The 27,530-nt window shown below is 48.0% G+C and overlaps 1 protein-coding gene across 1 annotated transcript; it reads right to left on the reverse strand.

Annotated features, from left to right (window-relative positions):
* LOC121833580 (uncharacterized acyl--CoA ligase YtcI-like) lies at positions 1-26,803 on the reverse strand. Its single transcript, XM_042286990.1, has 5 exons — positions 26,675-26,803; positions 15,773-15,974; positions 8,004-8,107; positions 260-462; positions 1-61 (listed from the first exon to the last, which is right to left on the reverse strand). Exons 1-5 carry the CDS (start codon positions 26,801-26,803, stop codon positions 1-3), a joined length of 699 nt encoding a protein of 232 aa, XP_042142924.1.
* Positions 26,804-27,530: the final 727 nt, after the last annotated feature.

Here is a 27,530-nt window from a genome sequence, read left to right on the forward strand (position 1 = left end):
CTAGCAATTAGATGCTTCCGAGCGGTTTTCAAGATTCATCGCCCATATGGTGGAATATGGGCTGGCATTGAAAGCTCGCTTATTGAGAAGCTTTATGTAAGGGTGAAATGTTTTATGGAACTATTTTAGAATATTGTAATTTGTTCACAATAAATTAAAACTGTATTGACTTTGACAATTTTAGATATGCTGTGATGCCTAATTCATAAAAACACGCAATTCTACCTCTGAACATATAAGCATACGGTCGAAAACCCACCTGGATAGAGGTAAACTCGAAACAATGCTAAAGTGCGTAAATTCAACCGCCTTCGGGTGACCGGTTGTTCCGGACGTGTAAATCAACGCAGCCAATTCGTTCTTCGCGTCCTCCACCGGAGATTCCTGGTATGAGTTTTCATTAATACTCTGAAATTCAGTCACTGAAACAAATCCAGGGGCATTCCCTACAGTAAAAAATCCCTGAAATCAGAAAACATGTAAATAATACTTAAAAGGTTAAACATGAACATTACATGGATGTTGATCTGGGGATTGAGCCCAGGATCCCTACCCCTGCTCGTTTTGATCTGGATGAGAAACGTACCGGCGTGCTGTCGTGTATCACTACTGCGCGGTGTACGTTAAAGAGCCCAGGCTAGCAGTTCTACTGCACTGGGTAAATTTCTCATCTACAGCTGGTAGACTCGCCACCCGTTGAGGCAGCCCAATTTCTAGGCTGTACAAACATACACACAACCCAATTTCTCCGAATATTGAACTAACGTAAATCAATAAATTAGCCACCTAGACTGAAACATATTGAAGCTTAAAAACAAAGTAAAGTGTAAAGTGAATTGCTCGTCACTGAACGCTCTTAAAACAAAAATCTTGTCCATGTGCGGATGTCGTAATGTTTTACATAACAGATATGTATTATAAGGAAGTTGAATCTAACGCATCTCTGTTATAAGGGACAATGACGTGACCATACATAATCAATTGACGATTACTTCGAATGTGTCCTCTATTGTTGGCAGTAGGACAAACATGTTGGGACTGTTATCTCGCATCACGAAGAATTTTAAAACCACTGCCTGTATTATTCGTTTATTTTCCTCTCTAGTTAGGTCAAGGCGTGAATTCGGTTCTCCTGCTTGAAATGTTTTCTCAGAAACGCAGTCAACAATCGTTGAAAGTATGTAAAAACGCATGGTACTCATGTTTACGACCGCTCTCTTCAGCGAAGCTCTTTATTTTGATTACAACTTTCTTCTAAATAAGCCTTTGCTGAGGATATTGTCTAACAGAAGGACAGAACGCGACTTGATTTTTTCACAAGAAAGTAAATTGAATTAGAAATAATGATTCGAATGGAGGCATTGTTAATGTCCATGTCCCCTCCCGTGTGAATAGGGATCCCTCTAATTTTTATGCCAATACCGTCTGAAGATCTTTAACCTTGTCATACATGCAATCATTCTTCAATCGCTTTAACCACACAGGTATTGAAGTATTCAGTTACTTTTCTGTTTACAACAAGAACTGCAAGAGATCGCTACGTATCTGTGATATGTGCTATATTTGAGTGTGTGATAATTTGGCGTTTACTTGTTCTTTTTGCACAAAAGTGAATTTCTTCGGGTTGCTTTTAGGCGCAAGAAAATAAACATCATTTTTTTTGTTTTGCTTCTTTTTCTGTTTATTATTATAATTATTATAATAACTATTATACCATCCTGCAGTTCCGAAAGTTTCTTGTGATGCCTGTTAGCAAATAAATTACTAGAACTACGGCCGATAAAAGTAAAATACTTCTAGGTTCCTGCAATATACAAAATATAGAAACATTAGTAGTGAACATTGTTCGTTGGGCACATATACCACCATTACCCTATTGAAAATTCCATCAAGATACGTAATTTAGGACACTGACTGCCAGTCAGCAGCCTTGGTGGAACGTGATGGACCATCAGACGTCATCTGATGGTCCATCAGATGACGTCTGACTGCCACTGCCAAGGGAATTTCATCGACAAGGGCAGCATTTATATAAGAGTAAAGCTATACGCACTCATAAATATCGCCAAATGCCCCGATAAAACAAAATGTTCGAAAAAAAAAAAAAAAGCAGGACCACCACGGGTCGAACCCGCGACCACTTGCGTACAGATCGGACACGTTAACCCCTGTGCTATGCCACTTTTTGTTTTCCTTTATTGCCTGTTTTTGTTTTACAGGTTTACTTCTTCAATAAAAGGTTAAAACATGAGCCAATTTGGCTGATGAGGAAAGTAACACAGAGTACAAATCGTCAGCGATCTTTGAGGGTCGCAAGCTTTTCAACCAGTGGCAGCCAGTCAGGAAGTGGCTGCTCCACCTTATAAATTTCTTTCAGGTAACACATGCTTTCAACGAAATACCTATGAACAGGACGCACATTAACATCCGCGTGCCGTACCGCCATACAACATTGCCACAGACTATACAGTGCAATGAGCATAAACATGTCATAGGGAACAGTGTCTCCACCTTCCACAAACAAGTACCGTATGCCATACGGCGTTAACGGGAGATCTTTTTTTAAAGTTCTTTGAAGGATGTCCCAAAAAAACACCGCATCCCAGCAATCTAGGAATACATGTTTTAAGGTCTCGGGTTTTTTACACAACAAGCAGTTTTCAGACCATGTTACTGGTATGCCTTTGGACACTAACCAGGTCTTGACAGGGAGCGTTTCACTGTGCAGTTTAAAGAAAAACGTTTTTGCACATGCGGGGACAATCATTCTCTTGACTCTTTTTAAAACGTCTTGTCCTGGTGCGGCACTGTACAAGGATCGGTACAAGGCGACGGGAAACAGCGAGTCGGTCAGATCTCGCGACAACCGTTTACGGGGCACTCCTGACAAATATTCTAGCGAAAACCGCGCTCTTAAAAACCTATGTGCGTCGATGACTTCCTTTAAATACCCTCGAATCAGGCCGCTGTAGCCACTTCACGCCACAATAAACTCAGGCATCACGTCTCGTAACCTCACTTGAATCACGGTGCGTAAAAATGGGTCCCTTTGGTCCCGAAGGAAAATAAACCTGTTCACGAGCTGCCTGATGAATAAATGAGAAAGACCAAGGCCCCCCGTTTTGACTCGGCGGAAAATGTTCGTTCGACTAGTTCGCTCCCAAACCGAATTCCATATAAAAACTGCAAACACTCGGTGCATACGTTGAATGTTATTCCGTGAACAGTGCAGCACCTGTAGCACGAACCACAGCTTAGCCCTAAAAAAAACATTGCATACTGTGGCCCGCGCAAACATAGAAAAACAGTTTCCCCCCCACTTGGTCGCCTTTGAGCGCATGGCTTCTGTTTCTTCCCGCCAGTACTCGTCATTGTTTCGGTAGTGTTCCAAAGGCACGCCAAGATAACGCACGGGCGTGGCAGACCAGACGATGCGTTCAAACACCATTGGCGCTGGCGGCCAGTCGCCGTGCCAAAAACCGGTACACTTGTGCCAGTTCACTGAACTACACGTGTGTTCACAAAACACCCTAGTTAGATCAATAGCTCTTTTCACACTTTCCTTGTCGGTACAAAAAATAGCTACGTCATCCGCGTATGACAGCAGACGAACTTCGCTAGCTTGCAAACAAAATCCTTTCACATAACTATCGCATATAACACTTAAACAAAAAGGCTCCAAGAAGATACAAAAAAGCAGCGGCGAAAGTGGGCAACCTTGCCGCACTGATGAAAAAAGGCGAATACGTTCGCTAACACTCTTGTTAATAACTAAACTGGTGGCGCAGTTACGGTATGCCATGCGCACGCCATCACACAAAACTGATCCTAAATTCACATGCTTCAAAATAGAAAAAATAATATCGTGGGACACCCGATCAAAAGCTTTTTCGAGGTCTATCTGTACCACTGCGACCCTTCGGTCCATCGCATCACAACATTCTAAGATGGAACGCGCAACATGTACATTCGTGACGATACTTCTCCCCTTGATACCACATGTTTGATGCGGACCGACTATAATACTTATAACGCTTTGTAGCCGTTCCGCCAACACCTTCATTAAAATTTTGTAATCAACGTTGGTCAGTGTTATAGGACGATAGGACCCTACTTGGCGGAGTTTCACGTGATCTTCACATTTGGGAATTAAAATCGTATGGGTACATAGAAAGGACGGAGGCAAAGCTTTAAGACGGTACGCTTCACTAAACACACGAAGCAATAAAGGTGCAATTTGGTCTTTGAAGGATTTATAAAATTCTGCTCCCAGACCATCCGGTCCAGGCGATTTTCCGGGCTGCAAATGGTCTATCGCTTTTTCAACTTCGCCCAAAACTATTGGCTGTTCTAGTCTTTCTTTAAGGTCTTCGTCTAGCCTCGTCATTAACGGCAGATAAAGCCTTTCAAACTCCGTCAACTTCGGCGTGCGATAACTGAAAAGCTCCTGATAATATTCGACAAACGCTTGTTCCACGGTTGTTCTATCACTAGACAGAACTCCTTGATACAAGATTTCGCTTATTTCATTTCCTCGCGCATACTTCTTTTCCATTCCCAAAGCTCGTTTCGTTGGTATCTCGCCAAGCGATAACCGTTTGAAGCGCGATCGCACCATGGCTCCCTTATAGCGTTCGGTATCAAGAGCCCCGAGTTGTTTTTTCAACTTGATTATGTCTTCCGAAAAAAGTCCTGGTGAACGACATTCTTGGTGCAGCCGCCTCGGTGGCTCCGAGGCGAGAGCGCCGGCCTACGGATCCCCAGGTGGCGGGTTCGAATCCCGGCCGAGGTGCCCGCAATATGATGGAGGCTTATTGCGGTAAGGCGCCGTGTAACCGAGCTTTCGGTTACACGTCAAAAGATCCCCAGGCGGTCGAAATTAATCCTCAGTCCTCCGCTGGGGCGTGCCACATGCCCGTCGTTGGTTTGGCACGTAAAACCCCCAAATTTGACTTAACATTCTTGGTGCGTTAACTCTTGTAGCAGGCAGCTTAGCTGTCTTATGTATTCCGTTTCCTTGTGTTTTAAAAAACTAGATCTTTCGATGGCACTCATTTTTATTTCTTGTTTAAAACATTCCCATTTTGCGCCGATACCATCCTCTGCGCGAGTCAAAGAGCAGAGATTTTCCCGAACATTCCCTACGAAGATATCATCCTCTAATAACTTAGTATTAAATTTCCACAATTCCCAACTGAATTTCTTGTTAGCGTCCGGGGAAGAGGACAACGTAAAAGAAACGAGGCAGTGATCGCTAAAAGACACGTGATCCACTGCGTAATTTTTGCTTATCGCGATAAGTTCGGGGGAAACGTAGGCACTGTCTAAACGCGCGTGTCTCGCTCCTTGGAAGTGTGTAAACTGTAGGCTCCTTGCACTTGATGAAAAGTGAGCAACGTCTTCCAGTTCACACCGCTGTATCATATCGCACAAGTATTCAAAGCTGACGTCTCTATATCGTGCTCCATTCGATCTATCCTCTGGGGCGCAAACGCAGTTAAAATCCCCCAACAAAATGACTAGGCCATCTGTTTGAATATACTTCGTAATATTTTCGAAAAAAATCCGTCTTTCCTCAACCCGGTTAGAAGCATAAATACACACAACGCGAAAGGTGAAACTACAATAAGAAAAATCACAAAGTACCATCCTACCCGACTCACAACTGATAACTTGTTCAACCTTTCCAATAAACTTTTTAAGGAACACCAAACATCCTCCGGACATCCCAACTGCGTGGCTAACGCACACATTGTACTGAGACCCGAAAATCCGCACCATGCTTTCCGTCCGGTCTTCACTTTCTATCTTTGATTCCTGTACTGCGACAATGTCGAGGTTTTTATCGGCAAACAGGCGGCTCAGCTGACATTGCCTGCGTCTGGTACATAGGACCCGCACATTTATAGTGCCCACACATAGGGGTCTTTCAAGCATAAGCTATAGGTGGAAGCCCGGTGGAGAACATAGAACTTACAAGGTCAGTCAGTGGCGTGCCGAAAAGACTTACTGCTTCTGTTCCTTGTTACGCGTTAAAGACACAGACTGGGTCTTGAAACGTCCTACCTTGCCACACCACTCGCGTTCTAGGCGCCTCAGCTGAGCCTCCACCCGGCCTGAAGGTGGGTCCTCCAGCGCCCGTTTCGCGCGCCCCGTCACTACGTCCATATCGTTGTTCTGATCGTCGTCCTTAGAAACTACGGTGTCTTCTCGTTGCGCGGGTCCCGCCGGGGTGCTAGAAGTCTCCGTGGCTTGATCGGGCACAACGTCTTGGCTCGCCTCGGTGTCCACCTTTTCTCTCGGTGCCCCGTGCGGAAGCTCCGGTGCCACAGGTCCTGGTATTGAGCTGGCCGCTGCCGCTTCGTTGCGTGGTTGCTGGGCCAGTGAAGTCGACGGTGCGGCTGCCATCTCAGCCTCGTCTTCGTCCATCACCAGCTCGCATGCTACCGTGTCGGTGTTGCTGCCGGTGACACGGGCGTACGTCTTGACGCAGTCCCTGGTTTCATGCCCGAAGGCCCGGCACTGCGAGCACCGAGGTGCTCTGCAGTCTCGACGTATATAGCCAGTGCGCCGGCAGCGCAGGCATATCGGTGCGCGTCCGGGGACGACGACCAGGACCGTGCCTCCGCCAATCCGAAGCTGGTGTGGGAGGCTCTCCAACGGTATGCCTTCGTTCAACGTCATCCGCACGGCCAGCGTTGTAGACTCGACGTCCACGAAGCCTTCAACCTTCCAGGTCTCTCGAGTGATATCCTTGACAGACCCGTACGGCTCGAAGGCCCGTCGCCCGAAATCGTTTTCTTGTGCATAGATTATTTTTCGTATTCATAGATTTGACGAAATGGTGGTATCCGAACGAACTTTACGTCCTTTGACCGTACGTCTGTCTGCACGTCAAAGCTTTTTGACGTACAGTCTGAGACAATCGATGTACAATCAGAATCGCCACCAAGACATCTTGATGGCATTTCGCGGTGGCCGACTGCCACCAGAAAACCACCAGAAAGCCGACAAGTGGAGTCTGACTGGAGTTTGACTGTCGGTCAGAGTAACTTGTTGGCCAATCAGACGTGTTTGACGTACAGTCAGGCACAGTCAGCGGTCCACTAGAAAACATTGACTGCCAAACAGGGTTACATTGATGGATTTTTCCTTCGGGTATATACATTGCAAATAAAAACAACAGCAACAAAAAACTCTAGTGCATGTTTGTATTAAAATGTGCATGTCTTGAGGCTCTCAGTTTTTTAGAAGTGGTGAAATTCGCTTTGTTTTATTCAACCACAATTTTAGCAACACTTTGTGTTTAGATCGAGTTCACAATATGCTGGCAAACGGTGTTTAAAAAAATAGAAACCTAGGATTGCCTTCTTTGAAAATACCTGACTCTTGTTTTATTTGAAACACGTTAAATATTTTGTAATATTACTGACGCAGGAATCAACAAATTCATCGAGCCTAATCATTTAAGAAATATGTAAATAAAGACCAAAAGTGAAATAGCCTTTATAGCTAAAATTTCTCGTTAACCTCTTCCATATTAACTTTCACATTCCCGCGCACAGGGTTAATCACGCAACGCTCGGTCACGTAATTCTAGAAGGCTCGCTTTTATTCTTACTCGGGGCGTAACGTTTATCACTTCGGCCTAGTTTCTTGTTCTCAAAAGTGCCTCTTCATTCTCTCCCAAGCGCGCGACACTTGAAGTTTCTTTGCCGAATTTTCGAGATAGTCACGCACACTAGATAAGGAGGTGCGCGGGACGTCGTCGAGTCAGTCCGGTTCTCGCTTGCTGTTACGCCACCAAATCGCCGCCAGATATTTTGTTGCAACGACACTTGTTCATTATTTAGTTTAGAGTAATTTCGCCAATTAAACATTTTAGTTCGCTGTCTAACCTCTCGTGGCCTTCCTTTGTGACAATATTTAAGAACCAGTATCATGTTGATAGCTTTACAACGCAAAAAACGTCTTATCCCCGACTTTTCTCATTCTTTGCGTACCTTTATGTCCACTTGGCTACGCATGTCGTTGAATCGTGTAGCTTCATTTCCTGCCGTGAGAATGTGTGTGGATTTACTGTGTTTTATTCTGTAATAAATATCATCTGAAAAAGAAAAATTAAAATAAACGCTTGAACTAACCTCAGCCTGACTACTAATTGCCTAGATTATACTCCTGGCAATTAGTTGTTCGCAAGCACAAGACACATGGAGATGGGGATGATGATGACTCTTGAAGTGCAAGTGCTGCTCATGACCATTATTGTCATAGGCTCATTCTGACAGAGCTCCCAGACGTTGGGGTTGATCATTCCCAATTTTTAAAAGAAATTGTATAGCTTTCAGCCTCTGAATCCTTAGCCTTTTCCATATTAATTTCGCTATGTTTTGTCACGTGAGCGTGGTTTTATCCTCTAGAATGGGCATAAAACAAGGCATCATTCAGTAATTTAATAAAGACCATGTTTTTTTCAAAACGATTCATCATGTTTTGAGTTATTTGACCGGCATTGAGCTGGCTATATTGGGATGATTGTGCAATTTTTATAGTTCAGGTATTAAAAAAAAGTTGAACAACATGCACAAAAGCTAGCACTTTTTCATATTTTGTTTAATACATTTTTGCGCCTGAGAATTATCACATTTTCTATTGGAAGCCATATAGGCCTATTGCCACGCTCGTCGCCGAGAGGGAGCGTGCGCGGCTGAATGATTACCGTGATTGACTTCCGCGCGGAAGATCTGGGTTTGATTTAAGGTAGCCGAATGTTCTTTTATATATTCTTTGTTGTTCTCGCAAGTTCGAAACCTTTCTCGACTCATCGAGTTACGAATGTTCTACACGCTGAACGTTCTAGGCTGAATGTTCCAGAAGCGCACGCTGGTACAAAACGTGCTCCGCGTAGCGGGCAGGAGTCAGTCTCGTCCCAGCGTTCGACCCTGCTGTTACGCCGACTTCGACGCCCGCGACGCGCTGTCGTTATCTTCTGTTCACGTTCTGTTTTGGTGAACAGAAGATAACCACTAAACTGTTCAGTTTCCTCAGTTATTCTTCGTTTCTTCACCTTGTCATTCGTGACATTTTGGTGAAGGTGCGGGGTAACGCATGTCCCTGCAGCGTACCCCTCGGAGGGCCCGCAGTGTAAGTCCCACACCAACCCCACGAAGGCTCAACGAAGACACTACCGAGACCCGATTAAGTCTCAGCACCCAAGGCCTACACCCGCAACACGGACTTCTGCAAACCAAGACCAAGCAGCCAACGAGGCCGAAGATGGACCACCAGTCGTCTCAGACCCCAACCGCCGCCGCCGTCGTTTACCTGCCCGTCGCATTAAGGATGGCTGCTTTGTTCTACGGTGGACAATACAAAGACGCCGAAGACTGGATCGACCAGTACGAACACGTTGCCCGCCACAAAGAGTAAACCGACGAGCAGCGCCTGCACAACCTCTATTTTTCACCTGAAGGAAATGCAATGCGCTGGTTAGAAACCACGAAGCTTCCCTGACTTCGTGGAACCTTTGCAAGACCGAGCGTGCTCGGTCTTGCAAACGCGTACGCTCGCTACTCAGCACCGAAGCGAGAAGGCGAAAATCTGCTGCAATCAAGGACCCGGGGCCCCAATGAGAGCGTCAGGAGTTTTGTGGAAGACGTCCTGCGCCTGGGCCACCGAGGAAAAGAAGCTGCGTATACTGATCCGTGGCGTAAAATGCGACATATTCGATGGACTCGTACTCAACCGACCGACGACCGTTCAAGAATTCGACATCGAGGCGACGAACATGGCGCGTGCCATCCTTGCAAGGACAACCCACTACCAACGGCAACCCGGCGTAGCTGCCCCCTCGCGTTCAGCACTCGACCACGGCTCCAGTCTGACTGACATTCGCGAGATCATTCGCGACGTCTTCCGAGAAGAGCACAGAAAGCTCCAGCCTGCAGCCAGCCAGCCGGCTTCGCTGTCAATAGCCGAAGCTGTCCACGAAGAAGTTCAGCTGGCCACCCAATCGGCCTGTCACCGTAGCAGCACCGGATGAGCCCGCTCTGAGCTACGCTGCAATGGTCCGACGAGCACTACCAGCCCCGCGTCCGCACATGGCGCCTCCCCGACGTGAACCTCCAGCGCCGCAGTATTCCCCACGCCAGAAAGATCGGGCGCACTTCCGCCCAGAACAAGCTGAGCCAAAAAAACCGACGTATAGAGGACAGCAGGTCGTCGACCCATCTGCTCTCACTGCCGTGAAGCCGATCACTTTTACCGTCGCTTCCCCTACCGACAACTGGTGCTGCGGGGGTTCCACCCGAACGACCCGTGCCCAAAGTGCGGCGAACGCCCTCGCGACATCGAGCAGTACATCCGACGTTCGCCACCTTAAGCACCGCCTCTCCGCCGTGAATCCTGCTCACCGTCACCTAGACGTTCAGCGTCTCCAGTGCCATGACCCCGCCCGAGAGAGTACGTCTTCCTGCGTCGCCGGGAAAACTAAGTGCGGCAAAGCCTCGAGGTGGCGTTGCCGAAGATGACCGATGTAAAGATTGTGACCGGTAGGTAGCGCCCCCACCAGTCCGCCCGTCTGTGGCCGCCAGGCTCGGCGGGCCACATTGGTCACCGCACCAATAAACGCGGTGGAGCGCACCCCGCCCCGGTCAGTCATCGTCCACCCTAACAACCAGGCTGCTTGTCGTCTCTTCTCGGCGGGTGCTTCGGCCCCCCCTTCGTCCACGTTTGAGAAGGATCGTGACAAAGAGCCTCCAAGAACGCCGGAGCGCTCCCTTTCTTCCGACGCCACGTATCGCAACGACGCTCCTGCAACGGTGCCCAACGACCTAAATGTTGTTATCGACAGCCAGGACGCATCAGCACTCGTGGACACCGGAGCAGACTACTCAGTCTTGAGTGGGAGGCTCTCTCGCCACCTTCGAAAAGTGACGACGCCATGGGATGGGCCTCAGATACAAACCGCTGGAGGACACCTCATCACGCCTGTCGGAAGGTGCACTGCTTGCGTCGAAATTCACGGCGAGATGTGTCCCGTGAAATTCGCTGTTCTACAAGATTGTTCGAGGGTCATTATTCTCGGCATGGACTTCTTGTGCGAATACAATGCCGACATCGACCTGGGAGCGAGCAGATTGACGCTGCAAGAACCTGCCCTACCGCCGGAGCAACCCAGGGTGACGTTACCCGCGGCCCCAGATCTCGCCAATCACGCACACCTGCCGCCTTGATCGTCTGTTTTTGTACCCGTCGGGACTGATGAACCTTCCTGTGTCACTAGTCTGCTTGCGGGCAGCGTCCAGTTGCTTCTAGGAAGAAAAATCGGCGTCGCAAGAGGGGTAACAAGTCTTCAAAGCGTGCGTACTATGGTCCTTGGTAGAAACTTTCGAAAAGAGCCGCAACACCTAACGAAAGGTACCGCCGTGAGCCGCATGGACGAACTCCAGAACTCCGCCGATATCCACGCGATTCTTGAAGAGTCCCCTCCACCTGAGCACGACACTACGTCGCCAACGCAGCTCGACATTGACCCCAGGCTGCCGGGCCAAAAAGACGGCACTTGACTAACCTCCTCGCCGAATACAGCGACTGCAACGCGACATCATCGAAGGTGCGCCAACCCGCCGTTGCGAAGCTTTGCATCGCTACCGAGGACGACGCGCTCCCTGTGCATCGATCGCCGTACAGAGTTTCCGTAAAAAGGGGAGGTCATCCAGAAGTAAGTTCAAAAGATGGTGAACGACGACACAATCCAAAATTCCAGCACTCCATGGGCCTCTCCAGTCATCCTGGTTAAGAAGAAAGACGGAACGCTTAGGTTCTGTGTGGAATACCAAGAGCTGAAAGCGGTGACACTCCGCCGCATTGACGACACGTTAGACCGGCTGCGGCACTCTCGATACTTTTCATCAACGGACCTGAAGAGCGGCTACTGGCCGATCGAAGTCGACGAACGGGACCGAGAGCAGACAGCTTTCGTCACGCCGGGTGGCCTCTACGAGTTCAGAGTGATTCACTTCGGACTATGCACAGCGCCAGAAAATTTCCAGCATGTCCTGGAAACCGTACTGGCACGACTGAAGTAGCAGAGCTGTCTCGCCTACCTCGACGACGTCGTAGTGTTTTACGGCGACATTGGGGAGCACTTGCGGCGACTCCGAGCTGTTCTCAAAGCCATACAAACCACCGGACTCACCCTGAAGCCGTTAACGTGTCGGTTCGCCTAGGACCAATTGATGTTCCAAGGCCACGTGGTTAGTGAAGAAGGCGTTTGCCCAAACCCAGAGAAGACTCGCGCCGTCGCGGCATTTTCAGCGCCGACAGAGAAGACGGCCCCGCGAAGATTTTTGTTGCATATCTGCCTACTATCGACGCTTCCTTTGGGATTCCGCAAGAATTCGCGCACCGCTCACAAACCTCACAAAGGATGCCGAGAAGTTCGGATCGGCCCAAGAGCAGTAGCAGGCATTCAACGAGTTGAAGTGACGACTCCAGACTCCTCCGGTTCTTGGAGACTTCGATCAGAAAGCGGAAACCGAGATTACCATGAACGCAAGCAACAAAAGATTTGGAGCGGTACGGGTTCAAGCGCAAGAAGGCACCAAGTGAGTCATCGCCTACGCAAGTTGGACACTGTCCAAGGCGGAGAGAAATTACTCCACGACTGAAAAAGAATGTATTGCGGTCGTCTGGGCAATCACGAAGTTTGGCCCGTACTTGTGCGGGAGACCGTTCGGCGTAGTCCCGGACCATCACTCGCCCTGCTGGCCTGCCAACATCGAGGACCCTTCAGGGTACCTCGCTTGACGGAGTCTGTGACTACAGGAGTTCAACATGAACGTTGTCTACAAGTCAGACCATAAGAGCAGTGACGCGGACTACTTGTCCAGAGCCCCTGTCGAGATAGCTCCCGGCAGCAGCGACGGCGATGACGACGAGTTCTCCTTAGGCTCACTGAACACCGACGACATGGCACGACGTCAACGAGACGATCCTAAGCTGCGCGCTCTAATAGAGCACCTGGAAGGGCGCGGGAGGACCATGCCACGTGTTTTCTCAGGGGCCCTGCTGACCTTCGCCATTCGACAAGGCGTACTCTATAAAGATAACTTCGGAGACAACAACTTGCCACGGCTGCTGGTAATTCCGAGCGACCTTGGAGAGGAGATCTTTCAAGCCTGGCACGACGACCCTACATCCGGACACCTTGGTTGTAGTCGGACACTGGACCGTATACATGAAAAGTATTACTGGCCCAAGCTCCCCAAAACCGTCCACCTATACACTCGATCATGCCACGAGAGCCAGCGACGCAAAAAACCTCCGATGAGGCCGGCCGGTCTCCTGCAGCCAATTCCTCCGCCAACTGCACCCTTCCACCAGATTGGAATGAATTTGCTTGGCCATTTTCCGTCTTTGACGTCGGGAAACTGCTGGATAATCGTCGCCACGGGTTATCTCATGCGATGCGCCGAAACAAAATCCTTTCCTTCGGGGACTGCTGTGGAAGTCGCCAAGTTTTTCATTGAGCCCATCATTCATCGGAATGGCGTTGCCAAAGTTCTCGTTACTGACCGTGAATCATCGTTCAGGGCTCAACTGACGCAAGAAATCCTTCGTCTCAGCAGTACCAGTCACCGTCGAACCACTGCGTACCATCTGCAGACAAATGAACTAACGGACAGGCTAACAAAACTATCGTAAACATGATCTCCATGTATATCGATGTAGAGCACGAGTCGTTAAACGAGGTGTTACCCTACGTGACGTTTGCTTCCAACACGGCTTTGCAAGAGACCACAGGAGTAACACCGTTTCAGCTGGTGCATAGCCTAAAAGTGACGACGATGCTCGACGCGATAATGCCTCACGAAGCAGCCGACGATGGGAGCCAAGACGCCCAGATTGTTGCTCAACCATCTGAAGCAGTTCGCCAGCTCGGTCGACTCGGATTCAAGATTAACAACGCACCGACGCTACCCGGTACAACCTTCGGCAGATCGACGCTCGCTTTAAGCCCGGGGCCGAATGTGGGTCTGGACCCCGATACGACGACACAGTCTAAGCGAGAAACTCTTGAAGCGCTACTTCGGACCCTATGAAGTGATTTGTCGACTCCGTACTCTGACCTACGAGGTGATGCCCGACGGAACACGGACTTCATCGCGCCGGCCTCCACGACCGGAACTCATCCACGACGTGCGACTCAAGCTGTACTACGATCGATAGGACTGTGAACTTCGTTTTGTACAACACTCAATCGGACTGTGTTTTACAAGCCTCCGTATTTTACCGTTATTTAGATTCTTTTCATTCATTTCGCGTCAGATTCGATCGGGGCGATGTTCTTATTGAAAGGAGGAGTAATGCCACATGCGTCGCCGAGCGAGAGCGTGCCTGGCCGGATAGTTACCGCACTTGACTGTCGCCCGGTAGATCTGGGAATTCCAGGAAGCGGAATGTTCTTTTATTTATTCTTTGAAGTTCTCGCAAGCTCGATAACTTTCTCGCCTCATCGAGTAATGAATGTCCTACCGGCCGAACGTTCTAGGCCATATGTTCCAGAAGCCCTGGCCGGTACAAAAGGTGGTCCGCGTGGAGGACCGGAATCAGTCTCGCCCCAGCGTTCGACCCTGCTGTTACGCCGACTTTGATGGTGTTCATTGTCACGCAATATGTTCTCCTAGTTAACTGTACGAATAAACAACACGCGTTCGCAGGTGATCTTTCTCTCGCTACTGCTGCTGAGTGATTAATTATGAAGTTCGGAGTGAAGTCCCAGCCAATCACGCTTACGCAAACTTTCGGTCATGCTCCCTCAATGACATCGACGCCTGCCACTTCCTTTATTTGATATTAACTTTGCGCATATAGTTGTTTTTCAATATTGTGTAGTTGCCCGCAGCTATTCACCTTCTCTTCAACCCTAGATCGTGATTGTATGTATAATGAAAACATAAAAACTAGCTCGTCTGCTTGATGTATCTTCTTAATTTAATGTGGGTGGGGTTGCTCCATCTCCATATTTGGTTTTTTCGAGACTTTTTTTTTATTTTGAAACGCTTTCTGAAAAAACTAACTCCAGGCAAGAGCTCTCTAATTTTAAATTACAAATATCGGTGGAGATATATATTTATTTTAGGCACGTAAAGATATTTCGATGGCTTAGAAGCCGTACATTTGATTAATAGTGCACATAAAACAAATCGTGATTAACACCTTCAGGAACAAAACAGAAAAAGAAATGCTCGGAGGAATAAAATATATCGAAAAAATATGGCCGTTATCTACCGCAACCCGCGCTACAACCTCGTGCACGTTCACATATTTTAGGGAATGGACCATATTCGAAATCGCTTGCTGGTCTGAGAAGACTGAGGGCGCCGCCATTTTAATGTTGGCAAGCGTCGTCTGTACCGACGCACGGTGGAGTCATCAGAGACAACCGTACGGCGAGTATGCGATGACAAGGCCGCGTTGACAGGCCTCCGAGAGTTTTGTCACACAGTTTCGGTGGGTTGTATGAACTGTTCGATGACATTTTATGGTAGGATGACGGAAAACAGCTGCCGCGCCATCGCACACTTCCCGATGTGTTGTCTACGATGACTCCACCGTGCTTCGGTACCGACGACGCTCGCCAAGATTAAAATGGCGATGCTCTCAGTTGTCAGACCACCAAGCAATACCGCATAAGGTATATTGTTTAAGAGAAAGCTCAATGAACTGTTCGTTATAATATTGTTCTTAAAATATTAATATTTCTTACCATTTGACAACATCGGATAGGACATCACAGCAACTCCTCCAGCAAATATAATGCTTAACATGGCGATCACGTTTTCCAGGGAATTATCCAGATGCACTAGTACCTTATCGCCTTTAGAAACACCGTAACCTTGAAACCCAGCGGCATAGCACTGTAACATCCTGAGCAGCTGGGTAAAGGTAATCGTTTCATCGTTCCATACCTGAAAGAGTTCAAGATGTTACAGTATATCTCATTTGGAAAATAAATTAGGGTAAGGGGTGTGAAGAACCTCTAAGGGTTACACTGTGATGAAGGGACAGAGTTGCGTGGTAATTTATTGACAGCTTTACGTACTTCATCAATCTACATCACTCATCACTCATAACGGATATAAAGAATATTTCAGTAATCCAGTGTTTTGCTTGAACTTAATGAAGCAAAACCTTTTTATGAAAGTAGTTTCCTATTAAAAATGATGAAAGTCTACACGTCATTACAGGGATGCTGAACAGGAATTTTGATCTCAAGAAATGAGGCCGCAGAGGCGCTGAACGAGAGGCTACGAACTCCAGCACATCACTCAGACATTGATCTCTCAAAGGGATGGCAGTATTTTCGGAAAAGAAGGGCACAATCAAGTGAGGACTACGACGTCACGATCCTTATGAAACAGTTGAGAATGAGGGGAAGCTGCCCTGCTTCTCTTCTACTTGGTTCGGTTCACCTGCACGGGGGGGGGGGGGGGGGGGGGGGGGGAGAAGCGAAGAGAAGAGGGAATGAAAATCGTGACGTCACATGTCTCGTCGGCCTTCTCGGCCGTGTTCAATCCCACACTTTTTCAAAAATAAGGCCATCCGTTAGAGATATCGGCGTATAAATAATGTATTTTTTTGTGTGTTTCTCTTCTTTCTTTTTTTTTTTTTTTTTTTGGGGGGGGGGGGGGGTTGGGGTTGCAGCCTCCCGCCTATCACTCGAGCGCTCCTTTGTGAGCGCCAAATATTTTTCATTAAACCTAGCTATGCGACTGTGCTGTTTTCTTCTCGCACCGGCGCATGTTTTCTGAAACCATTAAATGATAATGCAAATATCTTCAAGAATTTCAACAATAAATATTACAAAGTTGAAAAAGAGGGAGATGCATAGTTATCACCTACAACCCACAATAAATCATTAAAAAAATGTGGTTGGATTAAGCCTGTGCTAACATCCTGCATCTACTAGCATGTAGCAAATTAATGCTTTAGGAAACGGCGAATATATGTGCAGTCTTCCAGTTTCGGTCCCCGTTGCTCAATTAACTCAGGAATTAACAATGCTGAACATGTTTCTAAAAGCAACAGTCAGTTAATTTGGCAGCTCTTGCTTTTGTGACGACTTTTATTACAACACTCTGAGCGAATACTTTTCTGGATGTTGCAAATTTTTTTAAGGTGAGGATCGTGAGCTTGTTGCTTAATTTTTGACAGTTGCTCCGGCTGATCGACAGTTCACGCAGCCGAGATCAATCCTTCACCAAATAGCTAGCGCTTGCAGAGAAGTAGCAGAAGAGTTCCACATTACAAAAAAGCTGGGAAACAATAAATAAAGCAATACAAGGGGAAAATGAACACAGATAAGATTGAACTATGGGAACACGTTGAAAGAGCAGAGCTACCTTTCGAGTGAAAATGAGTCGACAAGATGAGAACACTATAGCGCATGCCATTTCTGGCACTCGGGACATGGGAACCGGTACTTGTAGACAGTTGTCCGCGGAAGCGTCCAGGGCCGCGGCTTCCTGCGACACCCTGGGGCGCGACTCCCTGAAACGCGACTACCTGGGACGCGGCAGGGTCGCGTGTTTGAGACTCCTGCTGTAGCCTAACCCTTCCTGCTGATTGTCAGGGCGCGGCTACAGATTTTGTTAGTTGCAGCCTGCATCCTCGAAACATCAAATACAATTAGTCTCTCGTGGAAATGGAACGTGCTGGTTAAGTTACGGTGTTACTCTCTCAGTTCTTGATCTCCCTCACCCCTTTCGCATTGGCAACTTCACAGCCTTGATAAAGCCCCTAGAAGAACTCCATACCGCAAAGAACACCGTCGCCGTTTTCTCGCTTGATGTAGTCGGCATGTACTACAGCCTAGATATCCCCACCATGCTCGGTTTCAACAACGAGGCTATACACCTCCACGGCCCGGTCAGGTTCCAGAACTTAGCGGGGATCTCTATGTCAGGGTTTCCTGACCTGATCGACCTTTACCAACGCTCAACCCTAGTTCAGCACGACGGAAAGGTCTTCGCGCAGAAGACCGCGTTTTACATCGGCTCGTGCCTGGCCCCCATCTTGAGTGAGATCTACCTGTTCTTCGTAGATAGGCGAGTTTTCGAAGCCCGCCTATCTATTGGGAGACAGATGTACCCTTACGAATGTACCGAAGGGTACATCCGTCTCCCAATATGTAGATGACTACCTTGTCGTTCACCAAGCCACCTGAGATCCTAAAACTATAGAGCAGATATTCTCAGACAATTCGTTCGGTCTAAAATTTACCAGCGAGGCTCCAACACAGAACGGACTACTCTTCTTGAATCTTCGCCTGCATCCCTCGGAGTCCGGTGTTTGCTGGTCTTTCCAGCAAAGATCACGCCAACGAGTGCTTCCCTTCCACAGTAACCATTCAAAAAACGTCAAAAGCGGAATCGTCCAAAACCTCCTCACCTCATCCCGGTCCAAGCCGTTCCCTCACCTAATCTGCATGGACGAGCTGCTCCCTACAACTCACCCGCCTCATCAAAGCGGGCTACCCAAAATACTTACTCGAGACCCGGTTAAAACGCATTATGACAGCACAGACCACCAGCACAGAACCCAAGGACAGACAACGCGCATCCCGCCTCGCGTACATTCCATACGTGCAAAACGTTCTCCACGGAATCACATGATGAGAAACAGCGCAAAAGGGAAAGGAGAGAACGAAAAAGGACACAGGACATACGCTGACTAACAACCAAAGGTTTACTATAACTTCCATGCGCGCATAGTGGCCCGCGCAAGCACAAGCTCTTCTTTCTCTTTCAAAAGAGACAACAGGGAATTACGATTTCTCAATTGTGACCGCCCTCAGTACACTGTACACGCGATCTGTAAAGGCTTGATTTGTGTCCTTAACGCGGCGTGCACGTGGTGCGCACGTGGAGTGTACGCAGCGCATGATCTTATTGCTTCTCGTGTCGCTGTAATAATTTTTTTTAAATATTTATTCTGGTCACGCGTTTTGCAACGTCCTTCTAGTGCCGCTGTTTCTTCCTTTATTAGCATTTATCTCTTTTGAAAGAGAAAGAAGAGCTTCTGCTTGCGTGGGCCACTGTGCGCACGTGGAAGTTATAGTAAACCTTCGGCTGTTAGCGTATGTCCTGTGTCCTTCTACTTTGTGTACTGTCCCTTTTGCGCTTTTTCTCATTATGTGGTTCAACCAACCAGCCCAGCAAGGTATCCTGTCCGTCAGAATCGAACCGTTAGCACTCCGACATGACACGCAGGTGTTCTTTTCATGTCGCCCAAGGCTCTCCTCCCTCTGTAGGAAGGTTAACAAACAGACTGCCCCAAAGCCGTGAACCAAAATACACGCTTCCAAGTTCGTTCCTTGTAGACAGGCCAGCGTCTACTCGATCCCGCTTAAGTGCGGCTCACGATGCATCGGTCAGACAGGCCGTTGTCTAAACGACCACCTAAAGGCCTGTCCAAACAGGATACTACAAAACTCACGACTCCGGCAAATCGTGCCGCGCTCTGCCGCGATCCGCTTCCGGCCGTCGGAGGGAAATTTCCCTCCGTCAATTCTTCCCGGGGGGAAACTTCCCTCCGTCAAATCTCCCCCTCGCTTCCTGCACGGCGGCCTTGCTCTGCTCATCACGTGGGTCCGGAGAGCCACTCACGCGCTCTGTTGGCTGTCGGTCAATCGCTCGAGGCCTGCGCTCACAATACGGAACCGCGTCGGACACCATCACGACGAAAGTGAATCTCGACAAATGGCGAATTCGCGTGGTTCTTTCTGCGCGCTCTCGAGCGCTCTTTCCAGAGCACGCGAAATCGGGTGGTTGAAAGAGAGTGCTGTGGCCTGATCGGGTGGTTGATTCCGAGGGCCCGTCTCCCTCTCAGAGCGCTCTCTGGCAGTCCGTCTGTAGCCGTCGGAGTGCGGAGCTGCGCAGGCGTCACGTGGTAGCTGGAAGGTGATCACGTGGTTTTGTTGACGATGGCCGACAGTGGTCTGTGGTGGTGTGCGGAGTCCGGCATGACGGTGATTGATGTGTGGTTCTACAAAGTGCTTGTGCATTCGACGGTGCGAGGATTACAACGGACGGGACGACATTCGTTTGCGACCGTAACCGGAAAAGCCGACGTGTGAAGTGTTTCCAGTGCTTTCACAAAATCGTTCATCTCACGGCGGTGAATCCGCTAAGCCTAACCGACGACGAAACAGCTCGCAGAGCTCGCCGCTGTTTTACCGGATTTCGTAGTCGCTTCAAGAAATTTTTGAGGCTTGGTAAAAGTGCATTCAAAGGTTTGTGTTGTAAAATAAAGAGAGAGCCAAATATAATGCACTGTGATTTGTGTCACATTGCGATGCTTGCACGATATTTCGCCGTGAGAAAAATGCGGTTTATCAACCATTTTATTTTCGCCTCCTCAATCGTACGCATGACCGCTATCGCAGCGCGTTCACTGGCGAAAACGCGATGAGTTGACAACTGTTTCCAAGCGTTGACTTTCGTTCCGTCCTGCAAAAATAGATTCGCATACTGTTGTTTTCTTTTTTTTTTACATGCCGATGCGTAAAACAATTTACGTAACAACAGTTATTTCATCACGTTGCGAGCGTAAATTTTGTTCAATCGTTCAACGTACGCTGTAAGATCGTGTTGTTTTTAATGCATTACCAATGTCCAGACAGTTTACTTCCGTGACTGGTCTGAGAATCTCGGAGCGCTCTGAAGCCAGCAGTTCTGATCGGCTGAAAAGGATCCCGAGTAGATCTGGCGGCGAGGAGGGGGCGCTCTGCTGAATCGAGGTCAGAGGAGAGAGGCGACCACCCGAATTCACCAAAAGAAAGCAGATCCGAGGCGGGCGAAAGGCACCCTTCGACGCAGGAATGTCCCAAATCCACCCGAAGCCGGACCCCCTTGGCCTTCGAGCCGAGGCGACAACGGAACGCGAGGTCGTTGGCGAGGTGAGCCAGATACAGGTGGCGTGTGACGTGAGGGAAAAGTGGAGGAGGCGAGGAGAGCAGTCGTCATCGTGAACATTTTTACAACTCCTGCAAACATTTTCACGACTCCGACAAATCGTAAAAATAAAAGCGTCCGCTTCGATTTTCACGATTTGTCGGAGTCGTGCGTTTTGTAGTGTCCTGTTTGGACACCCCTTGAGGGAGCACGCCAACGAGGTAAAACAGGCGGCTTCCAACCCATCGGCTGCTCCTGCCCGTCCTGCGAACCAGAGTTTTCACCTACTACGACTGTTGGAACACATATGTCGAGATACGGCCGCGAGATTATCGCAGCCTTCGCCATGCAGCATTCGCCGCAAATCATCGGATCCCCATCCTTGTCCCTCCGACGCTGATGTTTCCTTTCTGCGTCCGGAAATGAGCCAAACGTACGCGCCTCTGAAGTTGGGTCGCCCACGCTTTAATACCTCCTCAGGGTTACTTCCCTTATTATGACCCCCCCCCCCCCCCCCCACTCCCCCCTCTTTGACTTCGTCTTGCGCCGCCGGCTCAAAAACACGTTTTCTTCTTTTTCTTTCCCTCCACTTCCACTCTCTCTCCTCCCCCACCTTTCTTCCTTCCCCATCCTCCTCAACCCTTCCAACTCTGCGCGGTGACTGTAGCGTTTGATGACGGATGTCAAAATAAATGTATGCTGCCAGTTTTAAACGTAAACATTTTTGACAGAGGTCTGTCTGGTTAGGGAGAAATTGACAGAGTTTTTGCGGACTCTAACCAAAGTTTTATTTAAAAACACATAAACCCGACGTTTCGGGACCCGCTCGGTCCCTTGGTCACGGGTGACTGTAGGTGGGGGCGCGGTGGGGAAGGTTGCCCAGGTGGTTGGCCTCGCTGAGGCTTAACCCAGAGGGCGCGGTAGAGGGGGCGCGGTATGAAAGGTTGCCCGGGCGTTTGACCTTGCTAAGGCTTACCCCAGAGGGCGCGAAGTCCAGACACGTACGCGCTCGGGAGAGTGCCCTTGCACCGGTTCACGTTCTTACTCGTTGTTTGGATAAACCAGGACTCCAGATGAAGGCGTTTCCTCCAATGTCCCTCGGTGGCCACGATCTGAGTCTCGTCGAGGGAGAAACAGTGCCCCGTTTTTTGCTCGTGCTCTGCCAGGGCGCTGGCCTCAATATCTTTCTTTTTCACGTCGTATTTGTGTCGTCGAATACGATCCGGGAAGTTTTTCGTTTCCCCCACATAAGCGACCGGGCAATCCGCGCACGGCACGCGGTACACGAGGCCTTGAGCCCTTTCCCGTCCTGGTCTGTCTTTGGGGAGAGGAAGCCGCCGACGGATGGTAGACACGGGCTTATGGGAGACGGCGATGCCGTGTTTCCGAAGGACGCGTCCGACGGTCTCACTCACATTTTTCACATAAGGGAGACAGATCCGATTAGACGGTCTCGAGGTCGGAGTCACAGGGGGGCGGCGTAGGCGTTTGTAGATGTCGTTAATGAACCGCTTTGGGTAACCATTGTTAACTAGATCAGCTTTGATCTTCTTAACTTCTTCTCGTAGGGCCTCCTCCGTAGAACACACGGACAGCGCCCGTCGGAAAAGGGCGCTGACCACTGAGGCCTTGTGCGATGTGGGGTGATACGACTCGAAGTCCAGGTATCTACCGGTGTGCGTAGGTTTTCGGTATACCGCGAAGTTGAGCGCGTCAGAAGCTCTCCTGACGCTCACATCCAGAAACGGGAGCACGCCGTCCGTCTCTCGCTCCACCGTGAACTGAATCGACGGTTCAACGGAGTTCAAACACTGGCACAGGCGCTCAACCTCACTGGCTTCGACGATGCAGAAACAATCATCCACATACCGGAGGAAGGTCTTGGGCTTTGGATTAAAGCAGGAAAGAGCTTTTTGTTCGATGTACTCCATCGTGAGATTGGCCATGGTAACGGAGATCGCAGCTCCCATGGCAGTTCCACTCGTTTGCTTGTAGCAGCGTCCATTGAACGAGAAGTATGTGCTCGAGAGACACAGCTCCAGAAGGCGGCAGATTTCGTCCACGGACAGACAGGTTCGTTCTGCTAACCCGGGATCGGCGGAAAGGGCCGTCCTGGCCACAGAAAGTGCCAGGGGCACCGGCACACTCGTGAAGAGTGACACGACGTCAAAGGAAACCAGAGATTCGTCGGCGTTCACCTTTAGTCCTTTGACGAGATCGATGAAGTGACTCGAATCTCGCAAGTATGTGTCCGTGGTGCCAGTAAGGGGGGAGATCAGCTGGTGGAGGTACGCCGAAACTGCACGTAGTGGGGAAGTAGTGAAGTCCACAATGGGGCGGAGGGGGACCTCGGGCTTGTGGATTTTTGGTAGACCGTACAAAGCGGGAGCGGACCCGTTGCGACAAATTAACCTAAGATAAAGGCTGCGTGAATCCGGGTGCTCTTTGAAAATGATAGACAGGGCCCTGTTTATGGTATTCTGGATCTTGCCGGTGGGGTCTTTTTGCAGGGGCGCGTTTCCAGTTCGAGAAACGTGTCGTCCGGTTTTCGTCCTCTCTGCTATTCTCCTCTATCACCGTAATTACTCTCCCTTCCATTTTTAAAACGTTCACAGGTTTTTAGGCACTTAACCCTGCCGTTTTTTTTAAATCTCCAATAGGTGCATAGCAGGTCAAACGCGGCATGCACAAGCTTGTTCTTCTAGAAAGTTTTAGACGACGGCGACGTAAATTATTCGTGGATATTGAAGTTGTGAGCCATACTAATTAAATTCAAATTTTTTGTATTTATTTATCTCTGTTTTCAGAAAGAAGACAGAGAAAAAAGAAACAATGCTGTTGCTAGACGAGCGTTCGCCTCCCCGCAGCAGCACACGGGAGAGCATGTGCATATATGCCATGTTTCAACAAAAATACTTACGACACCTGACAAAAGGAGGGTAGGGATGGCGACGGCGATTAACCCGGAAATTCAAGATCCACAAATTCCATGGACACTCGCTCGCAAACATTGAACGAACACTTTGCCGGGATTGTCTCAACACTTCTATATTCAATTCAGTCAAGCGGCTAAAAAAAAAAAAAAAATAAGAGACAATGTACAGTTTAACATTTTATTCGCTTTGTTGTTCTAGGGTGCGGCACTATCTACGTGTCTACATAGCGAGTCTCACAGGCAACCTCCCTCAACCAAAAGTTGGAAATTGATATCCATACATTTTCGGTTTGCCCAAGAGGCCTTTTAATGCAAGAAAAAGTTGATAATGATACTGAAAAAAACCTTGTACAATATTCCATATAATAAATATGAAGATGTATGAGTATCGTATGCAGTGCTACGTATATTGAGGAGAGCTTTTTTTTTAGCATATGCCTTAGCTTAATGTTTGTGGCGGTCGTAATCTCCCATACTAAGAAGAAATACTCATACTTCGATTAAAAAATAGAATTGTAAAATTTTACTGAATGGTAAAAAAATAGAAAAAAGAATAGTATAGAAAAATAGAACAAAAATAGAATTTAATTGCTCGCCTTGGTGCGAGGCAGGTTGGGTAGCCACCGGGGTGGTCACTGTGCGCGAGAAGTGTCATCTTTTTTGTTTGTTTACGAAGGCGGCTGGCTGCTCGGCGCACCCCCCGTGGCCGATCGGGTTTCAACTGAGGGGCTCGCTGTGGCGCCACGAAGACGGCGACGACGACCACTCTCGGAGTTAAAGGGGTACTCCGCCGTTTTCTTCATAGTCCCCGATTTGCCTAAAAGCTTGCTAGACACACCAACAAACATCGTTGAACTAGTAACCCAAATATTTGGACAAAATAACGTTTTTTCGTGCAGTTACAGAATTTACAATTTTGGACCTCATCGTGTTTTTCAAAGTGAAAAGCTGTACGGGCAACATTGAAAAAGTGACGTCATGGTTGGGTAGGAGTTCACTCTTTGGGCTGTAGACTTTGTTCACATCTGATTACAAACAGTTTCATGATGTCAAATGAATGCTTTGGAAGGTCGCTCCAGCCCCCGCGCAGCAGCACGATACAAATGCTCGGCATAGTTCATATTTAGACTGCCTGCTCGAACTGCTATCCAGCCCAACTGTGACGTCAGGGCAATGAAAAGCGCGGGTATATTCGAATCTTCGTTTTGGCGTCGTTTTCATTTGCCGATTTCACAAAAACTATTCTGAATTTCGCAATACTAAATAGCATACCGAAAAGAGTAACGGACGGCGATTTCGAATATATGGTTAGTTGGGGTTGCTCAAAATATCGCCGGAGTTCCCCTTTAAGGCCCGTTCACACACTTGCAACCGAGTACGACGGAGAGAGACCAGACCGGTTTTTAAGCCTCTTGCGATCTCTTAGGACCAGCTCCGCTGCCGCGCATCCGGTCCTAAGAAGTCGCTGGTCTCTGTCGGTCTTACTCAGTCGCAAGAGTGTGAACGGCGCTTTACGGGGCTGTCACCTCGGGTCCGGTGGGAGACTTGACGAATGTGCCTGTACGCGTTCTGTCGGTCATTGGACGGGGGGCAGCACGTGACTCCAAGGGGTTTCAAACCTATTGCCCGATCGCTTCCCGAGGGCGAAAAGGACCGAAGTTTTGATAGCTCGTGACGGGGCGGGAAGGAGTGATTTTTGCTTGCTTTGAATTACCGTGAAGAAGTTTGATGGAGATGCAAACTTCCCCTACTTTTACATAAAATTGTACAAAGTTTGTAATGTAAACGAATGCCTTGAACTCGGAACCCCCGAAAGCCTCCATCGTTCACCAAACAACCAAGCCGCCAGCCAAGAAGAATAACGACGAAAGTTTACTAGAAGCATAACACAAATTGGGATTATCTGGCGACATTTGTACGTAATATCTACAACTCTTGATAGCGTTTGGTATGTCTGTTGTACCGTTTCGGTCCCATGACATTTATTGATTAAATATGATTAGCAGAACGTTTGCGCTTTCCACTACATCTATACATCGTATTCCAAGAGAAAGAATAGAGGAATAAAAAGAGTTAGTATTTTTTTATCTGAATAATACTGCCTTGGTTTTACTACAATTTATTTGTAAAAAAATTGTTTTCTGTTCAAGTATTTAAAGTTTCCAAGAATTCATTTCCACAAGTTTAAAGCTTATGATTTTCAGTACCTAAAAAATTAGACTGCTGTAATCAGGATAGATGGTGCTAATTTAGTCATCAATATTTGCAATGTCATTGACGTAGAGATTAAAATGATGGGGTCTCAGTATACTTCACTGCGGCATGTCGGCAGTTTGTGGCCTAAGATCCGAATTTTTTTATCTACTTATTACAAATCAGTGGTAGCGACCACAAAGGGTAGCTTCCAATCATATCCTAAGCAGCATTACGAATACCGTAAAGGTACGACGTTTGAAGTAATGTGGCATGATTGATGCAGTCAAACGCCTTCTCAAAATCGACAAATACTCCAAGTGTTTGCAACCTTTCTTTAAATACTGCTTAAATTAAGATATTTTACTTTTAACAAAGCAAGTTTCGTAGAACTACCCCTTTTTGAATTTTTATACAGTAGGCTAGACTCTTGAACACAGATGTTACTAGGGACAGTTTGCTTCTATTTCAACTTTTTTTTTAAATTCAAGGTTAAATAACTTGCACTCATACGAAGACACAAACGGTCTACATCATAAACGCGACTAATAACTATGGTTAGTTTCGATTTTACTGAAAGAAATACCAGAGCAGTTCGGTTGCCATGTTGTTCGAGTGACTGTTTCATCGCCTGGTAAAGGGATATTTCTGGTGAGGACTCCGAAGGGTACGGGGAATAGACGATGCCATTTTCAATCCGGGCCTTGAGTGCCATCCTTTTAAATTCGGGTTATTGGTTTATCTGAAATTAGGTACTTATATTAAGAGCTTTGTAGCTTTTGATAAGAAATAAAATAACCACGTTTCTATGCATCTTTTCAGCAATTACATCTCCAAAATATCCAGGGTAAGGCGAATCGCGAAAAATTAGTCTTTACTGTTGGTACTTGACTGTCATCTGGCACATTTGGAGAAAATTTGTCAAACATGTGCTAAGTTAGGTTGTACCTGGTGTTGCGTTTTTTCTTTTTTTACTTGACTTTTGTAACCCCCAATCCTGCTTGGGCCGCAATTGGCCTGCAGTATTCCTAAATAAATAAATAAATCAACGTTACTAAAACACTCAGTTGGGAAACTGCCATAGAGACCTATCCGAAAAAGTGGCCCCGATCTGTCCTCGAGAACCGAGCTAATGAGGAACACAACGCCGCCAATTCTCCCGCAGCGGCCACTGGAGGAACTGTACGTTACTTCTATTTTGGCTTTAATCGGCCATTTTGGAGCCGAAACAGATACCGCGGAAGAGGTTACAGGGGTGCCACCCCCGTCTCCCCGGCGGACGCTCCGCGACTTACTACCGAAGTTAAAATGCACCTAGGTCGGGACGCGCTACCTGAAAGCACCACTGAGGCATGGTGGTATAAAAACAATATTACTTGTGTCGCAAAACCCTGCAACCTTAAGATTTTAAAAACATCACGCGCCCATCATTTGGTTCTAAA

Source organism: Ixodes scapularis, unplaced genomic scaffold (assembly GCF_016920785.2).
Source record: "Ixodes scapularis isolate PalLabHiFi unplaced genomic scaffold, ASM1692078v2 PGA_scaffold8__174_contigs__length_109621045, whole genome shotgun sequence".
NCBI lineage: Eukaryota > Metazoa > Arthropoda > Arachnida > Ixodida > Ixodidae > Ixodes > Ixodes scapularis.